The 24119-nt window shown below is 45.6% G+C and overlaps 1 protein-coding gene across 5 annotated transcripts in view; it reads right to left on the bottom strand.

Annotated features, from left to right (window-relative positions):
* The window catches only part of DHRS7C (dehydrogenase/reductase 7C), a 445910-nt gene that overhangs the window by 36176 nt on the left and 385615 nt on the right, over nt 1–24119 (bottom strand). For 2 of the 5 annotated variants that reach the window (XM_039501164.1, XM_039501166.1), the window contains 2 exons: nt 12529–12688; nt 7568–7680 (listed from right to left, as the gene is read on the bottom strand). In XM_039501164.1, coding sequence (XP_039357098.1) covers nt 7568–7680; nt 12529–12682 — 267 coding nt within the window. In that variant the 5' untranslated portion in view covers nt 12683–12688. Of the gene's footprint in view, nt 1–7567; nt 7681–12528; nt 12689–13193; nt 13307–13780; nt 13799–13899; nt 13918–24119 lie in introns of those variants that run through there. The other 3 variants (XM_039501167.1, XM_039501168.1, XM_039501163.1) reach the window with 3 other exon arrangements.

Genomic DNA, 24119 nt, shown 5'->3' with positions numbered 1-24119 from the left:
CTGTCAGATGCAAAGAAAGTGCTCTCACCATCAGTTTGAGAATATTGTTTTTCCTTTTTACGCACACTCAGAGGAATCTGACTCAGTGTTGCCATCTCACATGTTTTTATCATGATTCTTACAATATTTGATGTAGTTCTTAAAAGTCCAGTTCCTCCAGCCCAGAAATTATGGGAGAATCTCAGCTTTCATTTTTAAAACTAGTCACTTTCTAGCCTTTGTGCTTATGAAGAAAAGCTGGGAAACTGACCCAAGTGCACTGTAAAGGCTCAGAAGCCAGAACACTGTGACACTCTAAGGACCTTTCCAAGACCTGAGGAAAAGCTCGGTATGGCTTGAAAGCATGTCTCTCTCACCAACAGAAGTTGGTCCAATCAAGGATATTACCTCACCCACCTTCTCTCTAAAAAGAACCCAAGTCATTCTTCTTTAAAATCTCGTGGTTTTTAAATTATCCCATGGTAGCTGATGGCCCAATTCACTACCTTTGAAAATTTGGCTTTTGCTGAAAGAAACCCCTCTGTTAGGCAACTTGGGAGCTCCACAACTGGGGTAAATCCCACCTCCCTTCTTTTCACTAGTGGCTAGTGTTGTGCCCAAAATACATGCTGGGGTGCATGTAGCAAACTGACCTCCCTTCCCCACACATGCATCTCCTGTTATCCCCTGCATGTTGATGATATTTTCAGGGGTCATTACATGGAGACATTTTGTGAGGAGAAGTGGTTGGAGAAGTGTGATTGGAAAGGGTCTTCCCCTAACCCTCCCCTCTCAAAATGAAAACAGGGACAGGAAAGGACAGGGTGGCAGAAAAATGTGTGACCTACTGGAACGTATGACCTCTATAGTCTGTCCCCTAGGCCCAGGGAGCAGTAGGTGGGAACAGAGAAGGAGGAGGTGCATCATCACATTCTTTTGACAATTATCTTGCCTTTCCAAAACTTTAGACTGGCTGGAAAGGGAACATGGCATTCAACAGTGAAATTCACACCTGTCCAGAATGGCAGCACAAGGACGCTGTATTTAAACCTCACATACTCCCTAAAATTAGCATTTCATGGGATTCCTCTGAAAGTGTTGGCTTTGCGCTGGTTCCCTGTTCAGCAATGAATTCCACTCACTGGTTCTTTTTCTTGAGTACTTAATGTGCTTCCAGAAAATGGACTGCATATTTGATTAATAAAACATTAAAGGAGGGTAATATAATTGATGCCTATCAACATGTGTTCATGGAAAATAGACCCTGTCAAACTAACTTGCTAACATTTTTTAAATGAGGTTACAAATTTGGTTGCTAGAAGTAATAGTGTTTATGTAATATACCCTGACCTCCGTGAGTCATTTGACTTGGTATCACACTACATCTTGATTACAAAATTAGAATGATACATTATTAACATGGCACACATTAAATGTATTAAAAATTGGCCAATTGACAGTTCTCAAAATGTAACTGTAAATGGGGAACCCTCACTGAATGGGTGTTTCTAGTGGTGCCCCACAGGGATTAGTTCTTGGCCCCACACTATTTAAGATTTTATCAATGACTTGGAAGAAAACATAAAATCATCATTTTTAAAGTTTTCAGATGACACAAAGATTGGGGGAATAGTAAATAATGGAGAGGACAGGCCACTGATTCGGTAAGCTGAGCACAAGCAAACAATATGCATTTTAACATTGCCAGTTGTACTGTTAAATATCTAGGAACAAAAAATGAAGGTCACACTTATGCAATGGGGGACTGTCTCCTGGGAAGCAGTGACTCTGAAAAAGATTTGGGAGTCATGGGGGTAATGAACTGAACATGAGCTCCAGGTGACACTATGGCCGAAAACCTAATGTGATCCTTGGATGCATAAACAGGGAAATCTTGAGTGGGTGTAGGAAGGTTATATTTCTCTGTATTTGGAACTGGTGCAACTACTTCTGGAATACTGTGTCCAGTTCTGGTGCCCACAATCCAACAGTGGGCAATGCCAGGTGCCCTAGAGGGAATGAACAGAACAGGTAATCATCAAGTGATCCATCCCCTGCCGCCCATTCCCAGCTTCTTTTACTTTGTTGTTTCGGCATGGTGGAACTTTTGGGGGGTATACATTTAATTTGAGCCTCTATTATGGTGTTTTTTAAAAGTTTTCATGCAGATTGCAGGCATTTCACTTTTGTGACTATAACTTTTAATTTGCATTTCACTAGCTTCCTCCTTTTTGCGTGGTTCCCCTTTCTGAAGTTAAATGCTACTTGGGTGGGCTTCTTTGGTATTCCTCCCCCACGAGCAAGGGTGGCTCTAGCCATTTTGCCGCCTCAAGCACGGCGGCATGCCAGGGGGGTGCTCTGCCGGTCGCCAGTCCCGCGGCTCCGGTGGACCTCCCGCAGGCGTGCCTGCGGATGCTCCACCGGAGCCGCAGGACCAGCGGACGCTCCGCAGGGACACCTGCGGGAGGTCCACCGGAGCCGCCTGCCACCCTCCCGGTGACCGGCAGAGTGCCCCCCGCAGCATGCCGCCCCAAGCACACACTTGGCGTGCTGGGGCCTGGAGCCGCCCCTGCCCACGAGAGATGTTAAATTTAATTACACTATGCTTGCAAATACTGAAAAGTTCAGCTATATTCATCTCTTGGACCAGAGCCCAGGGGTGCTGGGACAATTTTTATAGTGGGGGTGCTGAGAGCTATTGAACCAAACTGCAAACTCTTTATATAGTGGAAACTACTTAAAGCCAGGAGCTGCAGCAGCACCCCTAGTTCCAGCACCTGTGGCAGAGCCTGTGCTTCACTTATGACTAAATCAAGAATTGTCTCTCCCCCTGCCTCACTGATCCTAATTATTTATCTATAGGGCAACAGCTTTCCCAAAGAGACTAGGTAACTCCAGATCAGACTATCCCTCAGCCCAATGGCTAGAGCACTCCCTAAGAGGTAGGAGATCCCTTTTCAAATCTATTCTCTCCCTCAGGCAGAAGGGGGAATTGAACTCAGAGTCTTCTACATCCCAGGTGAGTCCCTGACCACTAGACTAAAAGTCATGAGGCAGATCCTTCTTCCCCTGCCCAGCTGTTGTGTGTGAACTCACCCGAGGGACTTATGTGGCCAAATGCCTGTCTTGTAAATCAGTCCAGGGCTTTTTCAGGCGAGAAGTATCTGGATGCCCCCAGGGAAGCAGCAGGGTGCATGCGCAGAGACAGCAGCACACGCTCCGAGGGAGGTTTTATTGCAAAACTTAGATGCCAAGCAAGTTTAGGCACTTGCAGGGTTCATCAGGAGTTCTGCACATTGCAGTGGTCTCAAAACTGGAACTTTAGGCACCTAACTCCTTTTGTGCATTCAGACCTAAATTCATTGGCCAACCTGTTACCTGAGACTTGTTCGTCCAGCTCCATCAGTCACATTTGGAAGAGTTGCTGCAATGCAGATAATTGTCTCAAAAGTATGTTTTTTCCTTGATAAAACCAGCATAAACCAACATCACCGTGTTGTTTTATTGTTATCTATACAGCACCAAAGGTGCACAAAGCAATAATTTAAAAAAGGGTACATGCAGCAATTCCTTATTCACATCAATGCAGGATTTGCCCCTCAAAAGACACAGTCCAGTACCCAGAGGAGCTTACAGTGTAGGAGTGCTGTCCTGCAACCCTTACTCCTGCAAGTAGCTCCCTCTTACTCAAGGGATTACTTGTGAGACAACTCAGGTGAGTAAGGGCTGAAGGACTGACACTAAATTTGATAAACTGTGACATGAAATAGCCCTAGGCGGCAGGTTTGTATAATTTTTGGTGGGGCCCAAAATGGTGGTGCCCCCCCACTCCCGCCCTGTAAGCCGATATAAAATGAAGCTACAGCGCGTCAGTGCCACAAGATTACAAGGGTCAATTAAAAGTGGAAAGTCAGAAGCAGCACTTGCCTACTTCAATATACAGTATTATATTTTGTTGCACCTGTTGTGATGAAGTGGGAAGGTTCTTAATATTTTCTCTGAATACTGTGTGGGTGCCTCAGTTTCCCCTGCAAGATGCCAACTGAAGGTGTTGGGGACAAAGAGATCAGGTGGCCTCCCTGTCCGGAAGAGACACAGAGGCCAGAGGGAGTGTCAGTTCGGAGCTGGCTGGGGAAATGGGGAGAGACCCAGAACTTGGTTCTGGGCTCCCCAGCCCCCAAGATGGACCTGACAGAGGGGTTCTGTTTTCTGTACCAACAAGCTCTGTTTAAACTGTGTTCCCGTCATCTAATAAACCTTCTGTTTTACTGTCTGGCTCAGAGTCACATCTGACTGCGGAGTTGGGGTGCAGGGACCTCTGGTTGCCCCAGGACCAGCCTGGGCAGACTTGCTGTGGAAAGTGCATGATGTGGAAGGGCATGCTGAATGCTCCGAGGTCAGACCCAGGAAGGTGTAAGCTTCTTGCCCTGGAGACAGTATGCTCCAAGAGAGGAGGCTCCCCCAGAGTCCTGACTGGCTTTGTATGGAGTAGTTCCAAAGCATCACAGCATCCCCTTCCACATCGTGCACTTCCCAGAAGTCCGCACAGGCACTGACACTCCCTCCTCCAGCCTTTGTCTCTTTTCCAGGCATTAGGAGGCCACCCGATCTCTCTGTTCTCCAACACCTTCAGTTGGCGCCTTGCAGGGGAAACTGATTTGGGAGAAATTAAGTAAAAGCTGCCCAAACCGAGCTTGAGCACTCCTGAATTTTGAGATGTTCAAATCTGGAAGGCAGGTGCTGGGGGTGGGAGAGGGCTGTGGGCTCCATGGGGGAGCATGGCAGCAACTGTCTGGAGCTGCACGGAGCCAGACACGCTGGTCTGAGAGGCACAGTAAGCGGTTTGGGGGTTGGAGAAGAGGTAGGGGGTTCCGGGGGGCAGTCAAGGGACAAGGAGCAGCGGGGGTTGGATGGTGCAGAGGTTTGGAGCGGCAGTCAGGGGACAGGCAGCAATTGGATAGGCATGGGAGTCCAGGAGGTTTATCAGGGGATAGGTAGGAGGATCCTGGGGGAAGTTGGGTGGGGTCTCAGGAGGGGGCAGTTGGGGACAAGGAGAAGGGAGGCTTAGATAGGGGCTGAGGTCCCAAGGGGCAGTTAGGGGCAGGGGTCTCGGGAGGGGGTAATCGGGGGAGAAGGACCAGTGGTGGGGGTCCTGGGGGGCAGTTGGGGCAGGGGTCTGGGGAGGGGGCAATCAGCGGCCACGGGCTGGGATTCAAAGGGCTCTGGGCTGCCGGCAGCCGCGGGCAGCCCAGAGCCCTCTGATTCCTGGCCGCGGCTGGGATTTAAAGGGCTGTGGGCTCCCCACCGCAGCGGGCAGCCCAGAGCCCTCTGACTCCCGGCCGCGGCTGGGATTTAAAGGGCTCTGGGCTACCCGCCGCAGCTGACAGCCCAGAGCCCTCTGATTCCCGGCCGCGGCTGGGATTTAAAGGGCTCTGGGCTCCCCGCCCCTGCGGGCAGCCCAGAGCCCTCTGACTCCCGGCCGCGGCTGGGATTTAAAAGGCTCTGGGCTCCCCGCCACAGCGGGCAGCCCAGAGCCCTCTGATGCCCGGCTGCGGCTGGGATTTAAAGGGCTCTGGGCTCCCCGCCGCAGCGGGCAGCCCAGAGCCCTCTGATTCCTGGCTGCTGCTGGGATTTAAAAGGCTCTGAGCTCTGTGCGGTTGCAGGCAGCCCAGAGCCCTCTGACTCCCGGCCGCGGCTGGGATTTAAAAGGCTCTGGGCTGGCGGCGGCTGCCGGTAGCCCAGAGCAGGGGAGAAACCTAGCTCCAAATATTGCTGGAGCAGAGCCCCTGTCTATGAATATTCCTGGGGCTAAAGCCCCAGGAGCCCATATAAGTTGGCGCCCATGGAAATAGCCATCCAGCACAAGGCATGATGAGAATGAAAGCTGGAATTGTCCACTGGAGGGCCATGATCTTATAGGTTTGAGATCACAGTCCCTACCATAGGTTTCATCAGGGCCATCCTTGGACATACACTGCATATGCAGCTGCATAGGGAACCCAAAAATTTGGGGCACCCCTGGGTCTTGGTGTACCCCTTCCGCCTCTTCCTATCCCTGTTCTGACCCTTCCTGCAGGCACCCACCACAGCTGGCTGCTGCAGCCTGGTGAGTCTTCCCCTGGAGGGGAGCTAATACTTAAAAGTGAAAATGCCTCCAGCCTGCCAGCCCTATTAGCACAACACTGAAACTGTTAAAGAGCCATTCAAGTGGTAATGAAGCCATTTAACAGGCATTTGCCAACCTATATACTGTCAGTTTCTGAATTTACTCACCAAAACAGTTGTGCATGACAGTAATATTTACTCAGAACATGTCAGTCAACAGGACCTTAGTTTAAAATGTGCTTTACAAATATTTCATTAGTGAGTTGATGAAGATTATAAAATCACATCTCTAAAAAATCCTTGCATAGATTTTTAGATGCACAATCTGAGTATTCACCTTTAGCTTTAAATGCTGGGTCGTTTTTTTAAATAAAACCTTCAAAAGTTATCTAACATACACATGCGAACCTGGGCTGCTGTCGGGCATAGGGGCACCCGTTTAATAATACTGCATGTGGCCCCATCAATCCTAAGGACGGCCCTGGGTTTCATTCCTCATGACAGAACAAGGAGTAGTGGTCTCAAGTTGCAGTGGGGGAGGTTTAGGTTGGATATTAGGAAAAACTTTTTCACTAGGAGGGTGGTGAAGCACTGGAATGGGTTACCTAGGAGGTGGTGGAATCTCCTTCCTTAGAGGTTTTTAAGGTCAGGCTTGACAAAGCCCTGGCTGGGATGATTTAGTTGGGAATTGGTGCTGCTTTGAGCAGGGGGTTCGACTAGATGACCTCCTGAGGTCCCTTCCAACCCTGATAGTCTATGATTCTCCCTGGTGGCACAAAGCTGATGTATAGTGCTTAGGCGCCCACAGCACAAAGGGTGTGCCTGGGTGCCAGCGTGACTCATCTTTCCCCTTCCCAGCCACTCGGTACTGGGGGCAGGTGACCCTGGGAGTAAAGGGATGTGGCCAGGCTGTCCTTACAACTTGGCATATCCCAAACTTTATGACCCTGTGAGCAGCAGAGAAGTTAGAGCTGCTGTGGCTAAGCTATGCCTTGGCCAGTGCCAGGGTCAGGAAACCTCTGAGTTAGCATAACGCTCAGCATGAGCAGAAAACCTGGGCTAGTCCGTGTAATTGATATGCATGTTGATTTTTGTTAAATTGGGGCAGAATTGGGAGTTGACGCACTGGGGCCAAGCATTTCAAAACCAGATGCCTAAAACTAGGGCCCATGTGCTATTTTTAGGGACCTAAATAAAAGTAGCCTGAGTGCCCACAGCTCCCTTTGGTCTCAGCAGAGCTTGTGGACTTTTGGCACTTCTGGAAATCAGCCTGTATATATTTGAGTATCTAAATATGACTTTAGCAGCCTACATGTGGGCACTAGGATTGAAAATGGACTTTATACAAGCTATAAACGTTCTAACAACCACTATCCTAGATTAATTTGTATGTAAAAACTGTGCCAAGCACCAGATCATTAATATTTTCCCTCCAGATCTGTACACTTTGACAAGGCACAAAGCAAGGAGAGGACATACTTACCACACTGGGGTCTGCCACACTGATTAAAGCATTATACAAGGCTTCTAACTTCTCCCATGTCTTTCCACACAACACTAACCTTGCTCCTCCAGAGTGAAAAACTCGAGAGCATTCTGGAAAATAAATATATTAATAAGGTATAAGGAACAGTAACAAGTCAGTTGAAGTAATTTCACTTTGAAATGATTGTTCTGCTGTTGATGAAATTGAATGTTTTTTCCAAACTTCATTAATTTTGGAAAAAGTAAACAATAAAAAATAACGAAGAAACATAAAACCCCTGCATGGTACCGGAAATGTATACATGAACAGTAAGTACAAAACAGATTAACATCTTTTTCAATATTAAAAGCACATAGAATGGTGCACTCTAGCCCCATGATCTAATCAATCTCTAAATAGCCAAGGAGCTTGCAGGTCACGGCTCTGAGGCTACATTTACACTGCAATGAGGATATAATTTGCTAGCTCAATGTGACACAGAGGCCCATTGGTGGTTCTCTACTCTGTGTCAGCAACTCTTGTCAGGCCTGACTGATGACTACCTGACACACTGTTGTCAGAATATGTATGTAAAAGGTGTCATGTAAGGTATCATATGCAAACTGGTAACACTAGTCTCAAAACTCATTGTGTGGTGCATGTACAGGGTGTATACAAAGAGTTATGGCTAGGTATTGGAATTATGTTCTTAAGAAGTGTTTGGCAAGCAATGTCTAAGATGAGTTTGCTTTAGACAAAGGAATGTGGACCTTGTCTGACCTGCCTGCCCATCAGGCAGAGACAATGAAAATACACTTACAAACAGGATAAACAAAGCTATCAAGCTAACACGCAGGGGAGAACACAGCATGACATCTATATTCCAGCAGAAGAGAGAAACTTTGTTGGGGCTTTTCAAAGAATAGATTTCAAAGAGATATTGAACTACTAAAGAGAGGGAGAAAGAACCCCTGGGTTATCATTCACGTAAAGAGTCAAAACCCAAGCATTTTGAGTTCCATATGTTGGGTCCTGGCTAAAGCTATATAAGCCAACCATGCTGGAAGAAAGACTGTGGTGAGAAAAACATCTTTGAAGAAAAGACTCTAGTTTGTTGGGGTGTTTTTCTTAGAAGCACATTTTTACTTTCATTTGTTCGTAACCATTACTTGTTCCTTATATTTGGTATCATGTAACCCTATGTCCTTTTGTGAATAAACTAAGTTAATAAGCTCCTGTGAACTGTCTCGTTGAAGGCGCAACAAATTTGATAAGGTTTGTGGATGCTAAAGTAAGAAGAGCTGAACACTGCAGAGAGAGTCATCAATAAGGAACTTGGGAGTTGAGGTTCACTGACCATGCTAGGCAAGGTTATGACTGGCAGAGCCCTGAAGAGTTTGCTGGCAAGGCAGACAGGCTAGATAGAGAGCCAGGAAGCTGACAATACACAGAGCTTAGCAGCAGCAAAGGTCTCACTTGCTGAAGCAGGGGGAGTAACACAGTTGTGGGAACCTTGACAGATCATCACACTGACTAAAAATTGCAGTGAGACTCCAGTGCCACAGGCTTCAGTTTGGGCTACACAAGCCCACCAGCACCGCTGACACCAGTATAGGCCCAACCATTAGGACTGACCATCCCCACCATGGTTTCTGACATTTCCAGAAGTTCAGGTTGCTTGCTAGTGCCTGTCCTTTGCTCTACCTGCATCTGGAGTGTTAGCACCTGCTGTGAATTATAATGAAATGAAATCTAATGATTGAGCAGAGATCTGGTGATAAATAACACATAAACTTTCTTTTGGGTGACAATCCAAATCAATCATCCGGCCACTTCCTGAAACTGAGTACCTAATTAGTAAGGAAGTGTAAATGCTTTAAAGATTGTCACAGATTACACTCTGTGGCCTTCTTTTGTAACAAGTTCCAATTTTATTGTAAAGTAGCTTTGAAACTGAACAAGTTAATGTTAACTAAAACTGTGAAACACTGTACATATGGCTACCATAGTTACTGGTTTCATATTACCTTCCAAGTTCTAGTATACAGATATAAAATGAGACCAAGTGTGCACACTTGTTGAACAGCACTCACTCTATATAGGCTGTCATAAATGCAGGAATTCATCTTAGGTAGTTAGGAGTCAGATGCTGGGGCTAATACAGTTCACTGGGAAATAGATTAAAAGGTTTGACTGCTATAAATACATGGGAAGGAGATGTTGATGAATTAACAAGTAAGTAATTGGCCAAATTGTCTTATGGTCCAGCTTTGGATTGTTTTTCCTCTGTTGTGTTAGCAACACCAGAGCTGATAAACAACTGACACAACTAAATCCCTATTTGACTCTTAGTCAAGAATCTAAACAAAGTCACCTTCCCAACACAGTAATTGAATATACGTGTTATTTTCTAGTGTGATTTGAGTCTGAAAAACCTAAATGGATATATTGACCAATTTTCTACTTTATGTTGGGCAAATCATAGTCCAATACTATTTTTGTCTTCTTATATCCTTTACTATTAAGCTGTCGTTAAGGATATTTAATATAACTCTATAAAGCTAAATTAAATTCTCATGTCCTTAGGAATTGGAATTAAAATTAAAAGAACCTCAGGAAAAGTGGTACGGGTAATCAGCTAAGCAGTTACTTAACTAAAGTTTGTTTTATGCCCTGTTTTTCTTGCAACTGGGTGGCAGGGTAGCTGAAAGTTAGGTGCTGCAATGCTGAGCACTGGAACACTTAAATCCCTTTATAGAGCAAGCCCTATCTTCCTGTGCACTTACACACATGTGGCAGCATGATGGCTGGGGACAATATCCATTCATGATGAGCTGCATCCCTGATGCGGGATTCTTGCAATAGCAGTAAATATGGCATAGATTGTCCCATGTTCCTTTTCAACTGGGATTCCATGGAACAGCTGTTAATAAACAGTATTTTGTTTTTCAGGGCAGATGCTGCTGCAAGGTAGTCCCATGCCAAGTGAAGGATTAGAACCAGTGTACTGTACTGCAAGCTCAGCATAGTGTCTCATTCAGCTTTCTGCCTCAGACTTGGCTCTGTAAAATGGACTTGTCCCTCACCTCATGCACAGTGACAATTTCAAATACTGTATAGCATAGCGCACTGCTGGAATGACCTGGTGTCATTGGCCATGTAAAGATGCAAGCCACATCAGTAATGCAGAAAGACAGATTTGATATTTGAAACAGGATTCTCTAAGGAAGAGCTCACCACACCTAGGCATGAAGAATTGTATTCTTTCTCTCTGGCTTTGCAGGAAAGCCATATTGAATTACAGTTGTGCCTACTAGATTCTGTTTCATAGAGTTGTGTATTTGCAGAGGATGCAGACCTGCTCTCTGTATTACTGCCTTGTGTTAAGAAACCAACTGTATAAATAGCATTAATGTTGGGTCTTCCAGTTTATGTACCATGCAGTGTGAGTAGTGGCTTTGGGATATGGAAACTGCTGAAGGAGCAGGGGTAGCAGTGGAGATGTTGATCTTCCAGCAGACTGGGCACACAGAAGAAGGATGTTTGCAGCTATTTTTCTGAAGGAGTCAGTTGTTCTGAGTATGTGCTTGCTTGGCTGGTTTTGCATGGGATGCTGGCCTAAGCCTCTGAAGGGGGTTCTCTGAATGCTTTTCAATGCACGTTCTTATATTTTGTGTGGCAGGACTGTAGGGTAGTGCAGACACCTGGCTAAGATGCTAGATATCAGAGAGTTCAGGAGGGAGGTAATGTTGCTCCCAACTCCATTCCCTTTCTCATGGCAACTGTATTCCCCGTTTATTTACACATAAAATAGCCTGGTTTTCTTTTCTACCACACAGATAATTCCCTGAAGAAAACTTCTCTGAAAACAAAAATCCATTCAAACATCTCCCATTTAGTGTAGGAAAAAACTGGAAAGAAAAAACAAAGTGTAAAGGCTGTGGTTCTTTTAAACCAAACCAAATCACAAAGGCACAATTTTAAATATGAAAACATTCCTTTAGGAGGCATGTTCTGCATGTAATATGAGAATGTCTGAGCAAAGAGCAGCAGCTGTCCTGCCTCCAGAGAGGATGGAAATGGCTCAGCCCTTCTACGCTGGAGGGAGTGGTAAGGCCCCAGAAAACACAAACCGGTGAAGTCGTTTTTATAAAATGAAATGAAATAAAGGTCTAATATAGTACTAATAACCAACAAACCATTAAAAAGGAATATAAATGAATATTTATAGATTTTTCAATTAATAGAGATTAAAATATAAATAAAATAATGCGGAAGGGCAATGCAATACGTCTAGAGCAAGTAACCAAGACAGACATGCATCTCAATGAACCGCTATGCTAGCTTTATGTGACTATATAGCATGAACTGAGATAGCCGTGCCACTTGGTCACTGTGATACTTACTGTCTGCTGCAGCACACACACATGTGCCTGTGCCATTGCAAAGCCACTCAGTTAGGCCCAAATCCTGCAAATCTTACTACTGTATTGAAGCCCATGGGACTCCTCATGCTTAAATTTAAGCATGTATATAAATGTTTGCATGATCAAGGCCTGATGGAGCTGGAGTGGTACAGACCTTATGGGTTATATTGCTTATATGAATCATCTATTTATAATGACATGCTGCCACCTGATAGTGACTGTACATGTAATTAGATCTCACAGTGACAGCATGCTAAAAATAACTCCATCTTCCTTTTCCTCTCAAACTTCTTATTCAACTGAGATAGATATATACATTAAAAATGTAGTCCATTTCAATCAGTAGCAGTTCCTCTAAAGGGGAACAAAGAGTGCACATTCCAAAATTGTAGCACGTGTTTCTATTTATATTTGCTTTCTCTCCATTTTGCAGGTGAACATATCCTATATAACGTAACAGACATATAAGGTCATCTGACAATGTCCATGCTAGATACAATGATTCTTTCACTCTATGAAACAGTGAAAAAAACCCCAAACCTGACAACTTACCCTTGCCCAGTCCAGAGATGGCATCGGTAATCACTACCACTTTGTTTTGCACAGCTGACTTTGACATTAGCCGACCAACTGCTCGGTAAATATATATAATTCCACTGATTCCAAAAAGGAGCAAAGGGAAAATAAGCACAGCAAGGACACCCATTTTTACCTGAAAGAAAATAGACCAGGTCAGAGTCTCAATAGAAATGAACCATTCTTCATATTTTTCAAGATATCTTTTCAAATGAATCCTTGTCTCCATTCATGGAAAAGATAAGCAGAATGTATGGATTATATTAGACAGCAGCAGCCACAGGATGTCACCAGTTTTTAACAGTTTCAAGAGAAAACTTAGCTTGAAAATCAATGGTATAAATTGCCCCTATTTTTATCAGATAGGCTTCATTTTCCTTCTCACTATTACACATTATAGTCACAGCCTTTTGTCATTTTATTCATGACAGCTCTCTTCTAGATACAGAATTGCACAGTTGCAAGAGTGAATTCAGTTTAACCAGAGGGATGCAAAACTATGTTACATTAATCTCTGATACATTTTCCTATTCGTATTGGAACTACATAGATAAAAGCTTATCATTGTTATCACCAGATAAAGAATAAGAGAATATACACATTTCACATATTACAGAAGTACTGAGAAGAGAATAACTTACTATGAACATGAAGCAGTCAAGGAGCAGATTAGTAACTAATTTATTCTAAGATTGTAATCAAATTTGTTCAGCATTTCTGGAAAGCAGGCTATGTACTGAGGCCACTTGTCATGAGAGAGAACAGCTATGTATAGTTCTCAGCTGCATAAGAGATTTTTTAAAAAGTAAATATAGTATCTACAGCACGATACACATGCCTGACCTATTTAGTTTCACAGGGCTCGAAAGTCTTTTTAGAGCTCTTTGCACTGTCCTAATCCAACTGCAAAAAGAAGCTTCAATGTTTTTGTGTCTTGCCTTTATGATAAAATGAGAATATGTTCCTTGGATCACCTTGTTGTTTGGTTTAGGCCTTCAACTGATATTATGCATGAAAACAATTTCTACAAGCCCAATAACACTAGAAAGGTTCTGGTGTCTTTTTCTTTTTCAAAAGTTGCAGTGGAAATAGTTTGTGTTTGTTCAATCTGAATATTCACTTCTCCATCTACTATCTAATCACCCAGCTAGCTGTTAGGAGAGAGTTCGTTCAGAGCCGGGCCCTTGGCTTCGAAAAAAGTTCTTAACCAACACAACATCCATCTCACCACCAATTGAAGATCGACAGTCAGGGCCGGTGCAACCACTAGGCAAACTAGGCGGCCACCTAAGGCGCCAAGATTGGAGGGCGCCAAAAAGCAGTGCCCAAAATGTTCTGGATGCTCACCCGGCGCCGGCTAAACCTGTAACCCTCTTCCAGCCACTGTGTGAGGGAGCGCTGCGGCTTTGATCAGCTCCAGCCGGCCGGGAAGTGATGTCATTCCTTCTCTGGCCGCTGGGGACGCTGAGCTGCTCCCTGCTGCTCTGGCTCTGCCCCAGGGCCCCCACCTCTGCTCAGCCCCGCCCTGCCCCCACTCCCCTGAGCTCTGCAGCAGGGCCGGGCCTGCACTCACCAGCAGGGGGGAATGCAGAGACCCAGCCCCAGCTGCGCCACTGGGGAGCACTAGGGGGTGGTTCCCCCTGCCCCCCAAGCCAGCCCCGCCCCCTCCCACGGAAGCCTGGCACTCCCACATAGGCCTGGGGTCCTCTCACTCCCGCCTCCCCCCTGAGGAGGCCTGGGGCACCACACCCCCCATGGGGGGGCTGCGTAGGGCCCCAGAATATCTAGGGATGGCCCTGGTATCCACCACTCTGCCCGCGCGCCAGCCCCTGCTGCATCCCCTGCCCTGCCTCCAACCAGCCCCACACCCCCTGCCCGAAGCCAGCCCCACACCCCGTGTCCAGCCAACCCCTGCCGCACCCCGCTGCTTGAAGCCAGCCAGCCCGCTCCACACCCCCTGCCCTGCCCGCAGCCTGCCCCACACCCCCTGTCTCCAGCCAACTCCTGCCGCACCCCTCTGCCTGAAGCCAGCTAGCCCCGCACTCCCATCTCCAGCCAACCCCTGCCACACACCCCTGCCCAAAGCCAGCCAGTCCCACACCCTGGCAGGTTATTCATTTATTTTCATTAAATATGTAGACTAAATAATGAAATTAATAAATTTTCAAGCCAAATGTGTATTAATTCTAATGAACAATGCCACATTATGCAGTATTCATTTTTCAAAGTTTATAAAGGGCCATTCCAGCAGTGGCTTGTGTGGCTGTCCCAGGGACCACCTGAGCAGCTGGCCCCAAAGCCAACTGCTTGGGCGGCTCTGGGGTTGGCCACATTCTCTATTTGGCTGGTTTGGTTTGCCTTGGTGTGCAAAGGAACCCCAGCCTTGGGCTGTAACTGCCCAGTAATTTGTCCTGAATTGGTACTCTCAGTTGGGTCCCACCAAAGGCAGCATCGTTACACCTCCACCATGACAATCCCTAACCTGGGGCTTCAGGGAAGGAAAGTAGCTCCAGCAAACCATGGAAGGGGAATCCAGCATCTCCAAGTTGTGAGGGGCTGCGGTCAGCCTTCTAATGCTGGAATCCTATGGCCTGGCCCCAGGATGGGGGTGACTTTCACCTTCCATTGGGTGCTGGGGAAATCAAGTATTAGGGATCATGGGATAAGAGAGGAGAGTATGGGGAAGTGTGGTGCTGCCTCTTATCACTCACCTCCTCTGCCCCTTTTCCCTGCCCCCTCTGCATTCAGAAAGCTCCATCGAGAGGGTCTGATTTCCAAAGGCTCTTTTGTGGGAGGCTTAAAGGCCTCAGGATCCCATCTCTGCCTCCTCAAAGGGCATCAGCCTCAAAGGGTCTGTCTGTGGTGGGAAAAGTGGCTGGGATTAACTAGCAAATCTCCCCTGACCCTCCCCTACTTTTCTTTGTCTAGACTGACCCCAACCATCTTATATATTCTGATTCCCCCTATTAGCGGAGTGATTGTTCAAGTCAGTGAGTTCCCCCTTTGGGGAGAGATTGTCTCATTCCCACATAGTCTCACGTTGCTCCAGATTATGCCCAAAACATTTACTTTTTGTACATTGACTCCCTTAGAGACCAGAATTAAATAGATTCTAAAAGTGCTGGAGCAGGGATAGGAAAATGTGGTGTTTTGGGTTCTATGCTAGTCAAGGGTAATGGGGAGAGTTGGAAGGATTCCCTCCTCCCTCCTTCACTGTCATTCTCCACCCTGACACAACAGCCTCTGGCTGAGCCTTGGAGAGTTTATCCTCTCCCCATTCTACTGCCCACCTCCCAACATGGCACTTCCAACAGTGTTCTTTGTTCTCCATGCTTAGGAATCACATTTTGATCTCTTTGATCCTGACATTCTCCTGAGGGCTAGAGTGAAAGATTCCCAGACCTGGAGGGGGATTCAAGTGAACCCTTAAACTTTGTTTCAGCTTTCTGAATTTAAATCCCCATTTCCATCTCTTGGTAAAGTAGCTTCAGAGCTTACACCGGCAAAGTCCAGAAGATTTGTAGATGTGCAGATTTTGGCTTTCGTTTGCTTTTGTTTCTTTTTTTCTTTCTTGCATTACGATGATGTTGAAACTTTTGTAAATGACACAATGAAATAATGAGAAGGTGCTGAGTGCAACAGGTTTAGCCAGTTCAGAAGAAAAAGGATGAATTTGTTTTCCTTCTTCTGGGAGTTATGATTCTGTGGGATTTCATTTTATAAAACTATAAGTGTCTTGTAGGCCACCTTGAAGAGTTGGTTTGTCTCTTTTTCTGAAGGCTGTGTGGTCACATACTTTGATATTAGTTTAGTTTGACAGGATCTAGCACAGCTTTATTGAGGACTTTATGATACAAATGACAGAAGAGTCCTTTTTAAATTTTATTTTAACCTTTCTTTACCCTTTGTCATGAAATGTTTCTGTTGTTTGAACAAAGAAAATTATCAACATCTCTCAGCCTGAAAACCAAGGGTGAATGCTAGATTCACACTCTGAAAGGCCGAGACTGAACGGGGGATGGAGTTACTGCCTGATCCCTTCTGAGATGTGAGATACAGTCAGGAGGTGGAAAGGGTTGGAGGTGAGGATGTAACCGTACCTCAGTGGGTCACAGCTGAGAATTCCAGATTCTTTACAAACTGCTGAGAAATGGGGCAGATCCATCTCAAACTGTTGGTTATTCCTCCCACAAGATATACCAAACCAGTAACAAAAGTAAACTTCTGTCTTAGCACACTGGTCAACAAGAAGTCAGAAAAGCAGTCTCCCTAGGTATCCCAGCCCTTGTTTCACCACCCAGACACTAGATTCTGTGAGTGGTTATTTAAAACCAATTTCATAAAACAAAGGGTTCTTCTAATCCCATGAGGTCAGCCATATAGCCAGGTCAATATACAACTCAGATCTTACCAAATAATCACAATCTTGCCCATCCTTTAGTATCTAACATCTAAAGGTTTATTTAGAAAGAGAAAAGAAAGAGGAGAGAGTTAAGATTGGAAGGTCCTCAGTCCATTGGTTGGAATGCTCCTTTTAGTGTAAGTCCATAGTCCATGTGACGGGTTGGACCCTTGGGATGTCACTTGATGAGCTGAGATACCACTGAGCCCACCTTTTCTGCCAGCCTGGCTCCCCTTTACCTGGTCTTGCTGGGCCAGGCTCACAAGCCTCTTCCAGCCAAGCACACAGGCAGGGCCGGACCCAGCTGCAGAACAATAGAGACACTGAGATCAGCTCTGGGAAGAACTTAGCTTAAGGGACCTGCCACACCCCCAGGTATTCACCTCCCTTGTAGTACAAACCCAAAATTATATGAAATTTGCCTCCTCTCTCAATATGGAGGAAGGTATGCCAACTTCCTGCCCTCCCCCCACCAGTTAGAAATTACATAAACTAGGTTATATTATAAACCAGAAATAAGTTTAACTACCAAAAAAAAGGTGGATTTTAAGTGGTTAAAGAGGTAGCAAACAGAACAAAGCACATTACTAAGAAAATAATACAAAGCACACCAACTACGCTAGATTCACTAAAGAAATTTTTTACCGATAATAATTCCTCACCCTAGAGATTGTTTTAGGTAGAGTCCTTCACAGCCAAAGGTGTCTTTCTAGCCTGGGTTCAGTAGTTCTTCCCTCCCCCCGACCCAGTTCAAGTCCTTTTGTTTCCAGGTGTTTTCAAGTATCCTTTTGGGTTGGGAGGCAGAGGAGAAGCAAACTGTTTTCTTGATTGTTTTCTTCCCCCGCCTTATACAGAATTTCCATAAGGTGGGAATCCTTTGTTTGATTCTCCCAACTCCCTGTGGAACAGTTCAGGAGTCCAAGATGAGTCAACAGTGTGCCCTTGTTGCCAAGAATGCTAATGACGTTTTGGGTTGTATAAGTAGGGGCATTTCCAGCAGATCGAGGGATGTGATCATTCCCCTCTACTCAGCACTGGTGAGGCCTCATTTGGAGTACTGTGTCCAGTTTGGGGCCCCACACTACAAGAAGGACGTGGATAAATTGGAGAGAGTCCAGCGGAGGGCAACAAAAATGTTTAGGGGGCTGGAGCACATGACTTATGAGGAGAGGCTGAGGGAACTGGGATTGTTTAGTCTGCAGAAGAGAAGAATGAGGGAGGATTTGATAGCTGCTTTCAACTACTTGAAAGGGGGTTCCAAAGAGGATGGATCTAGACTGTTCTCAGTGGTAGAAGATGACAGAACAAGGAGTAATGGTCTCAAGTTGCGGAGGGGGAGGTTTAGGTTGGATATTAGGAAAAACTTTTTCACTAGTAGGGTGGTGAAGAACTGGAATGGGTTACCTAGGGAGGTGGTGGAATCTCCTTCCTTAGAGGTTTTTAAGGTCAGGCTTGACAAAGCCCTGGCTGGGATGATTTAGTTGGGTTTGGTCCTGCTTTGAGCAGGGGGTTGGACTAGATGACCTCCTGAGGTCCCTTCCAACCCTGAGATTCTATGATTCTATGATAAGATGCAGGTTAGTATCAGGTGACCAGGTCACCTGACTCTGTAGCATCACAGTGTCCATGAGTCAGTAGCAGTATGGAGTGTCCGCAGAAAGACCAATTCTTTTCACAATCCATTGTCCTCGCTGATGGGCCATCAACCCTGTCTGACTTTTTCATTGTTGTACCTGAACTGTTAGCAGGGGGAGTCATCCAAAGCAGCATAGTTGAAATACAGATACATTAGCCAATATTCCTAACTTCAGATACAAAAATGATACATGGATACAAATAGGATAATCATATTCAGTAAATCATAACCTTTCCAATGATACCTTACATGAGTTATCTTGCTTAAAGCATATCGTAGTTATGTCATATTCATATCATAAGCTTATTTACATAAAGAATATGGAGTGTAACGTCACAGTTCAGAGATCAGAGCAGGAAAGAAGGAAAATGTAGATTTTTCCAGGGCCTTTTATACTTTCTCTCATGTGGAGGGAAATATCTTAGTGTTAGTTTGTGGAAAAGTACAGGCACAAGATGGATTTCAGGGTCACATGAGCAAGTCACATGTTCTTGAATACCTCTATGACTCATAGCAAGAGCCATTACCCATATTCTGGCTAAAACATACTCAGGAAGGCACATTGGACAGAGAATGCCCTGATATACATTGTGGGAGCTAAGTGTTCTTTGATGGGCCATCAACTTGAACAGTCCCTTCACAATGTGCTAGCTAGATTGTAAAATATCTGGTGGGTGTTACCCCAGGAGCAAACACATTTCAAATACTGGTACAAGATAAATATTCATAACTTCAGATACAAAAATGCTATATGCATACAAACAGGATAATTATATTGAGGAAATGGCTATGTCTACACTGGAAACTGAGTGACAACACTTTTGTCGTTCAGAGGTGCTAACCCCCCTCCCCCCGCAAAATGATAAAAGTTTTGTCACGGCAAGTGCTATTGTAAAGAGTGTATTGTTGGCAGGAGCACTCTCCTGTCGACAACGCAAGCCCTGCTCGTTAGGAGTGGAAGTATTTTGTTGGCAAATATGCCGACAAACAGCATTTACACTGCCTGACTTTTAGTGACACGGCCATGTCGATACAGCCAGGTCACTATAAGCTTTGTAGTGTAGACAAAGCCATCATAATTCTTCCATTGACATCTTACCTGATGTACTTTGTGTAAGACTGGCTGCAACTGGATAACAGTGGGAGCAACAATATAGAGGGCTGAGCCTTGAAGCCAGGCTGATCCCCATCATTGATGGTGGAAGAAAAGCCTGACAGCCCAGCTGGTCACCTCCACTCCATCTACAACAGTGTCCTGTGTGGTGATGATAGAAAGTTTTTCCCCCCCTCACTCCACACTGCAGCCATGTATTGAGTGGCTGGCATAGGGCTTCAACCCATAACCTTGGTGTTATTAGCGCCATGCTGTAACCAGCTGAGCTAGCCAGTCCACACACAGCAAGCTCACAAGTGGCCCTTTTGGAAAGGAGCCACGGGCAGATGCACGGACATTGCGGCTTCTGGAATGAGATGGGTGGGTCAGGCTGGCTCGTTATGGGCCGGGGAGTTTGCTCAAGTGATAGAGTGCTCGCTTAGCATGAGAGGCAGTGGGACCGATGCCTGCATCGTCCAGTGGCAGGGGTGTTTCCATCCCTTCTCTTCTCCTTCTTTTTGAAGGCACTGCCAGCCAGGGGGCTGAGTACCTCCAGTGGCCCTCTCCCTCTCCCTACTTGTCCTCCCAAAAAGCCAGCCCTTGCTGGGCAGAAAGGTGCTTGGCCCCGGCCCTTCTTTGCCTGGCAGTGGCAAGAGGAGAAAACACTCATCACAGGGCTCTTGTCTTGCTCCCATTGGCCCCAGTGGGTTGACCTGATAGCCCTAATTCTTGCCACCCACGGTGTCCACCCAAATGTACCTTACAGGGGGGCAGGCTTTCCAGACCAATCCACAGAGGAAGGCTTAATAATCGCCACCTAATGCTAGGTGAAAGGCTTAAGAGTCAGCCTGGACCAGGTGAATCTGGGGCTCTCCTGGACCCCAGCTTCCCAACGCACAAAAAAGTAAGTATGACAGAGCACATGGGGTCTTAAAAAACATACAGTTCATAAACTGTCTTACATAGGTTTTTCGTAAGAGTAAGGATCCCTTCCATGTCTTTTTTGTTATGAATTACATTGTGTTTTTTTTGTGTGCTTGTAACAGAGTGCTGGCCAGGAGGTCCTGTTAGCCTAGCTCCAATTCAGAAGCATTAATTGGGGCTGGCTGAGTATGCCACACCTAATTTGATAGCTGCTTTCAACTACCTGAAAGGGGGTTCCAAAGAGGATGGATCTAGACTGTTCTCAGTGGTAGAAGATGACAGAACAAGAAGTAATGGTCTCAAGTTGCAGAGGGGGAGGTTTAGGTTAACATAAGAACATAAGAAAGGCCGTACCGGGTCAGACCAAAGGTCCATCTAGTCCAGTATCTGTCTACCGACAGTGGCCAATGCCAGGTGCCCCTGAGGGAGTGAACCTAACAGGCAATGATCAAGTGATCTCTCTCCTGCCATCCATCTCCATCCTCTGACGAACAGAGGCTAGGGCCACCATTCTTACCCATCCTGGCTAATAGCCATTTATGGACTTAGCCACCATGAATTTATCCAGTCCCCTTTTAAACATCGTTATAGTCCTAGCCTTCACAACCTCCTCAGGTAAGGAGTTCCACAAGTTGACTGTGTGCTGCGTGAAGAAGAACTTCCTTTTATTTGTTTTAAACCTGCTGCCTATTAATTTCATTTGGTGACCCCTAGTTCTTGTATTATGGGAATAAGTAAATAACTTTTCCTTATCCACTTTCTCAACATCACTCATGATTTTATATACCTCTATCATGTCCCCCCTTAGTCTTCTCTTTTCCAAACTGAAGAGTCCTAGCCTCTTTAATCTTTCCTCATATGGGACCCTCTCTAAACCCCTAATCATTTTAGTTGCTCTTTTCTGAACCTTTTCTAGTGCTAGAATATCTTTTTGAGGTGAGGAGACCACATCTGTACACAGTATTCGAGATGTGGGCGTACCATGGATTTATATAAGGGCAATAATATATTCTCAGTCTTATTCTCTATCCCTTTTTAATGATTCCTAACATCCTGTTTGCTTTTTGACCGCCTCTGCACACTGCGTGGACATCTTCAGAGAACTATCCACGATAACTCCAAGATCTTTTCCTGACTCGTTGTAGCTAAATTAGCCCCCATCATGTTGTATGTATAGTTGGGGTTATTTTTTCCAATGTGCATTACTTTACATTTATCCACATTAAATTTCATTTGCCATTTTGTTGCCCAATCACTTAGTTTTGTGAGATCTTTTGAAGTTCTTCACAATCTGCTTTGGTCTTAACTATCTTGAGTAGTTTAGTGTCATCTGCAAACTTTGCCACCTCACTGTTTACCCCTTTCTCCAGATCATTTATGAATAAATTGAATAGGATTGGTCCTAGGACTGACCCTTGGGGAACACCACTAGTTACCCCTCTCCATTCTGAGAATTTACCATTAATTCCTACCCTTTGTTCCCTGTCCTTTAACCAGTTCTCAATCCATGAAAGGACCTTTCCTTTTATCCCATGACAGCTTAATTTACGTAAGAGCCTTTGGTGAGGACCTTGTCAAAGGCTTTCTGGAAATCTAAGTACACTATGTCCACGGATCCCCTTGTCCACATGTTTGTTGACCCCTTCAAAGAACTCTAATAGATTAGTAAGACACGATTTCCCTTTACAGAAACCATGTTGACTATTGCTCAAGAGTTTATGTTTTTCTAAGTGTCTGACAATTTTATTCTTTACTATTGTTTCAACTAATTTGCCCGGTACCGACGTTAGACTTACCGGTCTGTAATTGCCAGGATCACCCCTAGAGCCCTTTTTAAATATTGGCGTTACATTAGCTAACTTCCAGTCATTGGGTACCGAAGCCGATTTAAAGGACAGGTTACAAACCTTGGTTAATAGTTCCGCAACTTCACATTTGAGTTCTTTCAGAACTCTTGGGTGAATGCCATCTGGTCCCAGTGACTTGTTAATGTTGAGTTTATCAATTAATTCCAAAACCTCCTCTAGTGACACTTCAATCTGTGACAGTTCCTCAGATTTGTCACCTACAAAAGCCAGCTCAGGTTTGGGAATCTCCCTAACATCCTCAGCCGTGAAGACTGAAGCAAAGAATCCATTTAGTTTCTCCGCAATGACTTTATCATCTTTAAGCGCTCCTTTTGTATTTTCATCGTCAAGGGGCCCCACTGGTTGTTTAGCAGGCTTCCTGCTTCTGATGTACTTAAAAAACATTTTGTTATTACCTTTGGAGTTTTTGGCTAGCCGTTCTTCAAACTCCTCTTTGGCTTTTCTTATTACACTCTTGCACTTAAGTTGGCAGTGTTTGTGCTCCTTTCTATTTGCCTCACTGGGATTTGACTTCCACTTTTTAAAGGAAGTCTTTTTATCTCTCACTGCTTCTTTTACATGGTTGTTAAGCCATGGTGGCTCTTTTTTAGTTCTTTTACTGTTTTTCTTAATTTGGGGTATACGGTTGGACATTAGGAAAAACTTTTTCATTAGTAGGGTGGTGAAGAACTGGAATGGGTTACCTAGGGAGGTGGTGGAATCTCCTTCCTTAGAGGTTTTTAAGGTCAGGCTTGACAAAGCCCTGGCTGGGATGATTTAGTTGGGTTTGGTCCTGCTTTGAGCAGGGGGTTGGACTAGATGACCTCCTGAGGTCCCTTCCAACCCTGAGATTCTATGATTCTATGAATTGATAGAAAGGAAGCACCTGCGGGCCTTATTAGCCAGGGGGCTGTATAGGGCTGGCAGGAAGGAAAGGAAAGGAGCGAGCCAGCCAGCCAGCCAAGGGCTGTGCATCTCTGCTTGCTGGAGAAGCTAGCGGTCCCCCAGGTTGCTAGTTTGGAGCGGTCTGTAAACAGAAGGCAGTGGGAGCTCACACTGAAAAATAAGGCACTGGTGACTGCACCCAGAAGAGGTCTCTGGCTGATTTGTGGGTGCAGGGGGCCCATAGTGTGAGGGGGAACAGAGGCCCTCATTACATGTGGCGGCTTGTCCGGGATCTGAGAGCCAGCAAACATGGTTGGTGGCCCAGATATGGAGGAGATCCTGCAATGGCTGGTCAAAAGGCAGGAACTGGTGCAGCAGGCCCTGCAAAGTTTTCAGCAGTCCCATCAGGCCGAGAGACAGGCCTTACTGACCTGGCAAGCAGAGCAAAAGCAGAGTCTGCGAGAGTTCATATGGGAGCAGACTGGCATGCAACAGCAGCTCCTGAAAAGAGTGATGAGTCCTGCGGGAGGGGATGGTACCTGGCCACCAGGCTGAGGACTGTAAGATGAGCCCGGCAGATGATCTGGATGCCTTTCTCAAAAACTTCAAGCAGGTAGCCACAGGCACCGGGTGGGAGAGGGCAACGTGGGCCCTCTGACTGGCTCCATACCTGACGGGAGAGGCTCAAGCAGCCTATATGGCCTTGAACTACGAGCAAGCCCAGAACCATGAGGTGGTGAGGTTGGTCATTCTAGACCAGGTGGGCCTGTCAATGGAGCG

This window comes from Mauremys reevesii, linkage group 15, assembly GCF_016161935.1.
Source record: "Mauremys reevesii isolate NIE-2019 linkage group 15, ASM1616193v1, whole genome shotgun sequence".
Taxonomy (NCBI): domain Eukaryota; kingdom Metazoa; phylum Chordata; order Testudines; family Geoemydidae; genus Mauremys; species Mauremys reevesii.
The sequence above is the reverse complement of the archived record's forward strand: the minus strand, read 5'-3'. Positions and strand labels throughout refer to the sequence as shown.